The following is a 12,088-nucleotide window of genomic DNA, read 5'->3' as shown; positions in this document are numbered from 1 at the left end:
AAAAGGAAGATGAGTTCATTATATTGCTACAGGTAGCTGAAAAATAAATGTGTACTTCAGTAACAGACGCAGAAATCTGAGATTGTGGTTCTAAAAGTGCACAGTCCCTCAATCACAAATGTTTCAAAATTCATCAAGAAACTAGGGAAGGCATTAATATTACTTAGTAGAAACAACTGGGAACTGATTCTATGTGGAAATTTCAATACAGATTTCATCCCGGATCAAGGGCACGCCAATATACCAACATGCAGCTGTTGTTTATGCCACAGTAACATTCTCAAGACACTGTGCACCAACAATTGATATTTTTGTTTCTAAATCCGGATCTTTCTTGAAATAACGTGTGATCCTCCTCATACATGGTTCATTGACTATAATGCCCAAATGGCAGCAATAACATAACCCAACCAATCAAGTTTAATGAAGGTAAATGTTTCAGAGAATCATAAATGCGGACTCAAATATACCACCAGACAGGCCAGGGACAACTGCAGCAAAAGCATAATCTTGTAGTCAGAAAGAAATACCTTTACTTAACCGAGAAGACTAGCTCTAATTAATGCTTAAAAATGCAAACAGTCAAACATGCGAATTCTTCAGTGGCATCTGCAAGGCAAACATCCAGCACTATGCACAAAAAATTCCAATAAAAAAAATCAAGTTGGAGTATTGGTATGCATGAAATGCACACTCGCAGTAGTGAAGGTAATATTGAATCCTCAAACTGTAGTATAGACAAATTATATTAAATTCAAATCACTGGCTACTAAATTTATACTACACCAGCAGGCATTAGATTTTTGCAAACCTTTGTTCTGTGTGTTTATCATTTTTAACTGTTCTTCTGTGAAGCAGAGATTTGAGATGAGCACTTGCCCAAATGAGTATGGGAAACTGTCAACAAATCACTGGCTCAAAAGCATACCAACAACAATTGTAATCCACCACCATCTGGGTCTGGTTCACCTCTGACCCGCATCTCACCTCTGACCCGCATCCCAGAATGCTTTTGCATTAAGCTATATGAACCAGTGAATAATTCAACCAGTACTGTAATCCTGTACTGCCAAAAATAAAAGGAATGAGACTATATTGGGGGAGAAAACCTTAAATATGATGTAATTCAAGGTCCAGTTTTTGGCCAGCTCCTGACATACTAATATACCAGACAGTGGAGGACTCTTCAAACACGTCCATACCCAAAACTGCCAGGAGTTATTTCAGATGGTTCACAGCAAATTTCTTAACCTATAATCTTACAGTGACTAAGATTATGCTCATCCAAATAAATTAAAATAGCATGCTGCTAACATAAATAGAATTAATTGGTCATATAATGGCTGAGGCTTCAGACCAGCACAGGGATAAGTCAACATATTTAGTGCTGCACGAAGTCAGCCGCCACGCCACCACGTCCGTCGTGAGGCTCTGTTGTCGTTAACGGGCACACAGTGTCGCGCATAAGGTGTAGCCATTGCCAGCCTTGTGGCAGTCAATGTGTTAATCAAAAAGTGCCTGGCAGGTTCACACTTACAAATCTCTCATTACGTTGATCTGCAGATGAGATTGTTACCAAACATTCAGCATACTGTCCTACGGCACAATGTTGTGTGTTAAGGCGAAAAAGTAGTTATTCTACTGAAGGGTCCAATAGGAATATTTTGTACAGCTGATAACTGAACGCCTCACAAAAGCTGTTTTAGGGGCTTCAAGATTCTTACTTGCATGTCAATAACACACTTTCTAATGGTATTTGTGGTTAATAACAAGATAATTTAAGCTAGACTGTGCAATTCACAATGACAATATTAGAAATAAAAAGCATTTCCAAACAGATCCCTATCTAGTGTTTACGTAACATCTCTGTGCCATGACATTGCATCAGTCACTTTTAAATGCTTGACAAGGGTGCATATGCAAAACAAAAACTTCCCATGGGCATAAGCAGACATATCCTTTAAACAATATCTACAATCTGTGAACAAGTGCTACAGGGAGTTAGTTTGAAAAATTTCTTAGTTGCAATATGAAGACAACTTTCATACTAATTTTTCATTACTTCTATTGTATCCAGTATTTCTGTGATTCGTGTATTTGTAAGGCAAGAAAATAATTTAAAAAAATGTTGCCAATACCTACCTCACCAGTACAAATCTCATAACATGTCTACTACAAGATAAATACTTTCTGTGTGCCTGTAAAGTCCATAAATTATATTCTAGAATACTCTAGCAGTAACCCATTTATGTGCTTCTTAATTGTACTTTATCTGCAGTAACTATATGGGTATATGTAGGACTTGCATAAATCTGTGAAGTTTACATACCATCATGATTAAACCACTGTACAAACCTTTCATCATCTGAACTACGCCATGGATTTTAACAGAGAACTTCATGAGCGCTACTCATTTATACACTGAAATGAAAAGGCTGAGCCAATTGTTGACATCCATTAGTAAAAAACTAGTGAAAAATGTGTTTAAGAAAACTGTCCTTCCTGTACTTTTACTCCTAGGTATTAGTTTACAACTGGCCAATGTATATCACAACCACACTGCAGCTGAGACAATACTTAACATATGTTGTCTCCAAGTTACCAGGAAGGGCTGTAGGGATACGGTTACCCGATAACAGATCTATTACTCTGATGGACCTTTTCTATTTTACAGTGTATTTGAGACACTATATAGAAAACTGCAATAATGAAAAATTAATCGAGATTTCAAATGGGAGAAACAAAGTTTAAAACCCTTACAAAAATAGATAAGAACAAGAATTTACTATTTAACACATTTTTCTATTATTACAGAACAAGTATTCCTGTGCATAAAATATACATCAACAAACTTCATAAAACACTGTACACAAACAGTATAAACATTCCAGCACCTCTTTGGTACTTACTTTAGTCAACAACAACAAAAAAAGAAAAGATTACAGCAGAGTAAATCATTAGATTACTGTTCTAAATCAAGTCGTCTTACTCGTACACGTTGTTTGTAATGATACTCTTTAAGATAGGATTTCAGAGACTTAGGCAAGTTTAACTGATTTAATCCATCGTAGGTGGCCCTGCTACATACAACAGCTCGACACAAGTGTTGCAGGGGAAATGTGAAATTTCTGTGCAGTGGTATTGTAAGCATCGGTTCAAAAAACATGCAACACGATGGATCCTTATAATGCTCAATGAGACCACAAACTGTTGGTGAAGCAAATACACCTGGATCATGTGAATCAAAACTAAAGCGGTGGTTCCACTGTTCAATGCGTGCATGCAGAGATCGCCCGTATTTTCTGAAACTAACTGAAAACAAATATTCATCTTGTGCAGAATCTCTAAGAAGAAATGTACCCTCAGGTTTGCCCTCCAACAATCGCTCTGCCTCATAACGATCCATTTTACCCCAATAAAATGAGCAAGAAGTAATCTGCAGAAGATCAGGCACCAAACAATGAATATAATCCACTTGGGTGTGAACAGTTCTTGGTATTCCTGATGATAGATTCATGTCTATTTGTGGACACGCTGAGAACGCTGATGGATGGAAATTCAAATGTGATTGGAAAAATGCTGTGAATTCATCAAGTGAGATCTGGATGTGAGCAGATGGGAGAAATCCAGGTGGTGGCTCGACACCTTCTGCAATTTCTCTCGCCCGCTCTATTCTCGCCCTTTCATCACAATCTTCAATTGGATAATCTTCAGGATTAAATCTTGACATGTCAATGAGATGTTCTGCAGATACCACTGCTCGTAATGTATTGTCACTCGATGGCAGGTTTACACTGGAATTTGTCTTGCTACTCTCTTGTAATCCAGTTTCTCCAGCACCTGCTTTGAAAATAACACCTGCCCCTAGGTGGTGATCTTCTGTCCTACGATAGCCTGTGCATATGCAAGATTCACAACTGATATTGGGCTCTGCAATATCTGTATCTGCAGACACTGGTCCACAGTTTCCACCACCCTTCAGGCGAGCACAATTAAATTTCAGAACCCAATGATTTCTTTTCTTCTTGCCGCAGCTGCCCAATTCCTTTGATGATCTTCCCAGTTTGGTTCTTGATCTTTTACCATTTACAAGAGTAAGAGTCTGTCCATTATAGCTACCACTTAATATTTCCAGATTCTGTTCTTCAGCTGCACTGGATGTGCCTTCATCAACACAATTACAGTCACCTTTTGCAATACAGGAATATTCAGTATGGTAAGAACACAAATCACTTTCCTCCACATTTACACTTGCTTCATCTATTCTAAAGCCCTCAATACCTATATTATAAATGCTCTCAAAATGTTGATCAACATGTTCTACAACCTGAACTGCACTATTTTCAGGACAACTGAGTGCCTCTGTCGTATTATCTGCAACGGTGCGGCAGGCATTACTATTGCTTCCACTTGGGCTTCCCGACACTGAGTCTTCCGCAGTAACATTAAAACTGCCTGATGTTGCTACTCCAGTTTCTTCGTCTTCCATAACGCCAAAGTAACCTCTTAGGTCACTAAGCCGCTGACCCATCACTTATGATGATTACCGCACTGCAACTTCTTGCTACGAAATTTTGTCATCATCTTGAAGCATGTGGCACAATGGGCATGGCGTGACAAGAACCTGCAAAACATAAATGACACTTCTGAGAAATGTTAAATTATTTTCCAAATGAACTTGTGAGCAATAAAATTTCTTTTTTGCTTATAGAGTATATAACATAGATAACTCAATTCGGCGCAATTAGGGTCACTTGAATTTAGATTACTTTCACTCATCCCCCACCACCCACGTATTGACAGCAAGAGTGGCGGAGATAAAGCATCGAACTGTGTGCTGTATAAACAGGATGTCCAATAAGGACGTTTTACAGGTGTCTACATTTTCATCAATTTAATGTTTAGTCATAAACTGCAATCGAAAAGTTGACTTCCGTTATCTATATGTACAATTTTAAACGATGTTTTGTTTACTACTTGTTCTTCCAAACTTTAAAAACATCAACATAGCAATGTCTATGTATTAAGTTTCAAAGTATGTCAATTCACACAAAGCAAGTTCGTTCATGCTCTTCTCAGCAAGAACGCAAGTAAATACACCATAAGTACAGCACTTCCTAGGAGTTGCGTCGCGAAAACGATGGGGAACAACAAATATGATCGTTTGAAATGTCTAAATCCCAGAATATGTTTAACGATCAAATTCAATTTGTGAAGTGAATGTCATACAAGGGCGATCTCCAACTCATACTTTGTTCTCAAGCGATATGGTGGCCATTTTGAGTTAATTCACCACTCATCACTTTCACTTCCGTCTTATCACACTATTACAGAACAAGCATACAGGTTTAAAAGCAATTTGGTTTTGGGTTCATTCTCACATACGACCACAAACACGTAACTTTTTGGAACGCATATGCTTTAAAACTGAAACGCCAAGCAATTAATTAGGTAGAAGGAACACCAAGGCTAAACCAGAAATACTTCATTATGTTAATTATTCGAAAATGAAATATTACATACTTCAGTACCTTTGCCTCGCAACAAATCTTTATTTCCAAATTTCATCTGCAAAAACAATTATATCTTTCCCTAGCAGGAAAACAAGAACATATTCAAAGATATACTCTAAATTGATTCACGAACAGTGATGAAAGCGCTGTCTGGCGGTAGAAAGTTTATTCCGCACACATGGCAAAGATTTTCAGCCACGTTACCACAGCACACAAAAGCACGCACATGCACAACTGCACAATTCTACTCGGAGACCAGTAAACAAACATCTGTTATCAACTGGATACCGGGACTGAAGTAGGCTTAAAGATGTGAAAAGCAATGGTATTATGTTTTGTCACCACAGTGTCATAGCTCAGATCCCACTTCATTTACGTTTTTTCGTCAACGGAATGAGCGACAGCCAACAATATATATATGTTTTGCATTTTCTATTGGACTTACTTATATTGTCGAATTACAATGACACAGTTGATGGCGCCTAAGTATTACGAAATAACAACGCATTTGGAAGTGTACAATAAATACTGCAACCGACTACACCAACTGCTTGTTCATTATTATTTTCGGTTTTTATTTACCCTTCTGCTTTATGTAGATAAGTAAAATATCAATAATCTTTTTTCGCCATCACATCAGAAAAGTAAAACTATACACTACGCACAAAAAATGAGTACGAGATCAATGCTCGAATTTTGGAATAAGAAAAGAAGTGACAGCCAACAATATTTTTTTTGTCTTCTTTTGCACGGATTCATATTGTAGAATCTGTGCTAATTAATTACGTTACAATGCCACTTTATAGAAAATTGTCTCCTGCAGAAATACTTAGATACACACAAGGGTTTGAGAATGTGTATAAACTGGATGAAATTAAGCAGACTGCCCTGTATGAATTTTATCTGCATATGAACATAGAACCAATATGTGTACGCTTACTGGCAGTTTACTCAAACACATTCGCAGATTTAGTTTGCTCTTGTCTCAGAAATACATGGCCATATGGTGGGAAGCCTAACAGACACATCATTGTGGTCCAAAACCACTCGGAAGTGACGTCAAAATGACGTATAAGCAAACGCGCTGCACACTTGTCGAGTATCGAGATCCGTGGTCGAGTCGAGTTACGTGAAAGTTTTCGGACCACACTGGAGTCAGGAGTGTATGATAAAACGTCGGTGCGTGTCTGCTGAATCGTCCTGAAACGAGTGTGATTCGCTGATATGTGACCGTAATGTGAAAGAAAGGTGGCTGTTATCGCACGTACACTGTAGCGGAGAAATGGAAATGTATTTATAAATTACGTAGAAGTAAATAAATCGTACGGATTCTCAGCTTATCGGATTTTACCTGTTTCTTGACCATGCTGTGATTGATCTGCTTATTCTGTCGAGGACCAAATAGGTAGCATAAAATGTTATACACCTAAATAATAAATGCAGTATTTCCGTTACACATTCCATAAACCATCATGTATAACCGTTGAGAGAAGCTAAACATTGCCATTGCTTACGAGAAATAGCATTTGTTGTCGAGTACGCAGCTCATACTGGGGGAAAAAACAAACTGTTAAGAATAGTGTCGTGATAAGGCTATAAATTTTCGTTTCCTGGGATACGTAAGATTCCAGTGCAGTTATAATGAAATATTGGTTTACCAACAGCTGTTACTTGTGTTAAAAATATATATATATGTTTTCTAAATTATGCGTCACGGGAAGTTAATGCCTTTTGTCGTCTTCTCAGTTAATTGTGAAAACAACTTTTCAGAAGAAGCAGGCTTTGTTATACATTTAAGGGGTAGTTGTTTGGCTATACATCGGACAGTTAATCTTTTATATGAATAATAGTTTCTATGATCATACAAATGAATTTTGATCATGCAAAAGCGGCCTTAAAGGATCATGAAAGAAACCTCCAAGGGCAACATAAAATTCTTTAAAAACTACTTCCTGTGTTCATTATCACACAGTTAAATTAGTAAGAATACTTGTGTGTTGTGCCATGCAGTGTCACACAAAAACTATATATGATTTAAGAAGAATGGGTAAATAACTTGACCGCATAAGAAACAAGGCAGTTTGCTATGGGGTGCATAGCTCACTCAGCAAGAAAGAAGAGTAAATGACAGGCTGTGTTACAAAGAGTGTTGTCTTAAACCTTTCACATTATTTCCACTTTCCTGGCAATTTAACTATGCACAATTCATAGCTGAATGAAATATTTCATTTTGTATATGAATCCAGGTCATGTGGACTTTCTTCTCATGTGGCTGTGACTTCAGTTTTGGAAAATTTTACTAAAAATTTACAAACAACAGAACGCTATGAAGCTTTCCATAAAGCCTTCTTGTAACCATTCTTACTGTGAGAGCATATAAAAATTAGTTCTGCACCCCTCCAGTATCACAGTACATTTACATTTTGCACCACATAATGCAGAGTAACTGTAGATTTGATTCAGATGTTCAAATACTGAGAGATGTAAGGTATTTATTGTGCTACACAGTTTTGATTAAGAAATTGTCTCCAGAAAACACTTGTTTTACTAATGCATCTGGTATCCTGTAAATAATGATAAGATAATCTGATACACTACAGTCTGACAAGACGACCAAATTTAAAGAGACTACAGTAACAGCTATGTTACATTAACTGTGATTAGGAAGACAGGCTACTGTTTGCCTTACAGATAACACTGAAAGAAAATCATTTCTGCTGCCATCTGTAAATTAAGTAGCAGTCTGACTTCCTATTGAGATAAAGCCATGTGTTATTTAAACTTGTTGTTGATGCTGTGATACATACAGGTTTTGAATTTTGAAAATTCCAGTAACACTTCAAATTAAAGTAAATGAGACATTGGTAACAAATGCATGTAGTGTTGCAAACTTCTTAAATAGGTGCAGTACTTTGTATCTGTTACTGACAGCTTCAAGTTATCAGGTTCAGTTAACAGTGCAATTGAACATCTGAGACCACTCCCTACAAATAACTTCAGTAAAATGGAAATGACATTCACTTCTCCCTAAGTAGCAGCATCCATCATAAAATCCTTAAAGTATTCTAGTGAAGTTTTTCAAAGTGTATTCATATGAGTTGAGTTGTACCTCAAATTATTTGTGTAATCAATCTCTTATCAGTGGAACATTTCCAGGCTGGCTAAAATATGCCTAAGTTAAGCCTCTGTACAAGAAGAGCGTTAAAGAGATACTATCAAATTATTGATCATTTTCACTTTTGCTGGCGTCTTCAAAAATATTTGAAAAGGTTGTGTCTAAGCATCATCTTAAGCATCCGACTGCAAACAATATATCATCCAAGTCACAGTTTGGGTTCCTTATGCTTACTGATATAGAGAAGGGTATTTGCACATACAGTGGGAATAATTCATAAGAAAACAAGTTAGAGGCTACTGGCATTCTCTGTGACCTGTCAAAAGCCCTTGACTATGAATTACAGCTTTCTCTCAAGAGAATTAGAATATTGTGATGTCACTGGCAGTGCTGCAAAATGGTTACAGTCTGACCTAACTAAAAGGAAACAAGGGTGTCACTGCAAATACATGCAGAGTAAGCAAATAGTCTTCGTCTGATTGGAAAGTAATTACATGTGGTGCTCCTCAAGGTTCCATCTTGAATCTGTTGTTTATTCCTGTCTACAGTAATGACCTCATCTGTTAAATTGCCAGATGCTAAGTTTGTTTTGTTGGCACATGAGAAAAAAAACTTGCTTACTTCATTTGCTTTCATATTTTGAGGTACCTCGTCAAACCGAGCAAAGTTTTTAGACTGCAGAAGCATGTAATAAGACTCAATTGTGTTGTAAATTCCATATAATCATGTACAAATCTGAGCAAGGAAGTGGGTATTCTAACCAATGCTTCAGTATATTTATCCCTTAAATTGGTTGCAAATAACATGTTTATTTCCAGACAATAGCTCAGCACATAGTAAAATACTAGGAACAATAAGACCTAAAATTGCTTACCTTGGTCCAAAGAGGAGTCCAGTTTACGGGAACACACATTTTCAATAAATTGCCAGCTACCATTAAAAAGTTTGTTTCAGAAACAGCACAGTTTAAACAGAGTTTGAAAGATTTTTAGGCAGGCAGCTCCTCTATAAATGAATATCTTAACAGGGACTGTTAGACCAGCTTAAGTAAAAATGTCTTAGATTTGGTTTTACAACAGTTAAGATTAGGTGTTGTGTGTATGATAAATTTGTTAAAAGTGCATAACTGTTTCATTCTGAGTGTATTAATTCTGTAAATGTTGGCAGTCCCAGTTTATCTGTTATGTATTCACATATCTTTAAAGTATCCTGACATGTGATCAGGGAAGTGTTATATTCAGATGGTCTTTGTTTTTTATGTTGTACTTTGACATATTCCATATCCAAGAAACCCATCTCATTTTTGGGTCTATAGAATGAGAACTGAATCTAATGTAGTAAAATACATCTGAGGATGTTAAACATGGCTTCAGTTATCAGCATAGATGTGTAGCCGTTTCAGTTGCTAAGATGAGTACTTAAAGATACCAGTGATATTTATTATGGGTTTATTATGTTGATCATACCTGTGTACACCCAATTCAATTGATAATCAACTCGTATGGCTATAATTTATATGTAAAATATTGTCAGGATAGAACAATTGTCATATCCAATCGCTCAATGAACACTACTTTTATGTCAGATGATACTCATTAGTTAAAAAACCTTTGTTGAATTTGTATACCGTTACTTTAATATTTCCATTCCCCTCAAAACATTGGTAATACAAATCACAGTAAGGATTGTACACTAAATTAATTCCTCTGCAACAGGAACAACACCCCTTTAAACATACATCTGCAAGTCGTGGTTTCACCTACAATACTTCACTCCCGGTCTCACTCCCTTCCCAAGGACTGCACACTTTTCATGTCTTTACACATACTGTTACATCAGTGTGCAAATTTTAGTCTTTGTATTTTATCCTTGCTACCTTCAGAATTTCCTAGTGTATAGTCCAGCCAACAGTGTCAAAAGCTTTCTCTATATCCTCTTGTAAGATTTTTCATAGGACCAATACTGCCTCACGTATTGCTACTTTTTCCCAGATACCAAAGTAATGTTTCCTGAGGTCAGTTGGCACCTACCAGTTTGTCCACTATTCTTTACTTAATTTGTGTCAAACTACAACCATGACTTGCCACACTGATAGTTCTGTAATATTTCCAACTTTCAGTGCCTGGTTTTCTTGGAATAGGAATTATTACTTCCTTCTGAAACTTGAAGGTTTTTCACTTGTCTCTTATCTTGCATATCACATGAAATAGTTCGACTTGGCTGTCTGTCTGAAGGATCTCCACAAATGTGAGGGAATGTCTACTCCAGGTGCCTTGTTTGGGTGCAGGTCTTTCATCACCCTGTGAAATTATTCTCTTAGTCTATCTCCCACCTAGTCTTCATCTGTCTCTTATAATATTGTACTCTGATTTCTCTTGTTATAGTAAACAGTTTAAGTAAGAGCCCGTATTTACTCTTTTGATGAATTTTATACACAATCTAATGTACCTTAGGGTAAAGGTAAGTTAAACAATCCCCATTCTTCCTGCTACAATAAAAATATTCAGAAAGAATATGTACAATCTGAATGCCTTGACACAGTGTATTTTTAGGAAAGTGGTCCATACATGAAGGTAGTTACCAGTCCTTTGTGTATTTAATAAAGTTTTTCCTGCTCTGTTCATATAACACTAAGGTTTTTGGTTAGTCTATCTCTACAATAGGATGCAGCTGGCTGAAATATCCAGAAAGGATATGGAAATAACTTAATCCAACAAAAGTGACTGCTTATGGCAACCTTTATACTTTTGGGGAACCCTGCCTCCTTTTCACGAGTTTGTAAATGACTTTTTTCTTAATCTTCCTTAATGTGGCACAAATCAACTTTTCCATCACAACAGTTACCAGCAACAACAGAGTGAAACTGAAATAAGGTTGTGATACATAAGGAATATCAGTCACACGTTACCTATGTGGATTTCTAGTGTTTGTAACAGAAGCCTCTTTATGAAATTTAATAAATCTAAAAGGAAAACTTAGCAGCAGAGTCCAAAATCACATGACATTCAAGGCAAAGGTTTCTTAGTTGCATGTGAAACATACCTTGAAGAATATACTTTGCTCCTGCTGATCTAAACCACTTAAAGGGTTCAAAGTTGTACTGAAGTGTCACCATTATGTAGTACTACTACTGAATGCAGCCTGTTTTGTCGGCTTTGGTGAATAATAGTCAGTAAAAACCTTACTAATTTATATGAAGCTGGTATCTGTACAGATACCATTGGTGATCTTGCAGCTCTCTAAGAATGAAATTATAATGAAATCCAGACCTTTAGCTGCTTACAGGTGTTGATAATTAGGTATATTCTGCACACAATTTCTGATCTGTTATTGCCACATTTCCCATGAAATGATAATATCTTACACACACACACACACACACACACACACACACACACACACACACACACACACAACTCAGGTCACCAAGCTACAGAATAATTATACAGAAACAAAAAAA

General features: G+C 36.7%; 1 protein-coding gene across 1 annotated transcript; it reads right to left on the bottom strand.

Annotated features, from left to right (window-relative positions):
- Window positions 1–2,483: 2,483 nt before the first annotated feature.
- LOC126236915 (uncharacterized) lies at window positions 2,484–5,674 on the bottom strand. The gene is made up of 2 exons (XM_049946570.1): window positions 5,532–5,674; window positions 2,484–4,624 (listed from the first exon to the last, which is right to left on the bottom strand). The coding sequence occupies exon 2, from the start codon at window positions 4,529–4,531 to the stop codon at window positions 2,963–2,965; it is 1,569 nt and encodes a 522-aa protein (XP_049802527.1). The 5' UTR covers window positions 4,532–4,624; window positions 5,532–5,674; the 3' UTR covers window positions 2,484–2,962.
- Window positions 5,675–12,088: the final 6,414 nt, after the last annotated feature.

Source organism: Schistocerca nitens, chromosome 2, assembly GCF_023898315.1.
Source record: "Schistocerca nitens isolate TAMUIC-IGC-003100 chromosome 2, iqSchNite1.1, whole genome shotgun sequence".
NCBI classification, from domain to species: domain Eukaryota; kingdom Metazoa; phylum Arthropoda; class Insecta; order Orthoptera; family Acrididae; genus Schistocerca; species Schistocerca nitens.
The sequence above is the reverse complement of the archived record's forward strand: the minus strand, read 5'-3'. Positions and strand labels throughout refer to the sequence as shown.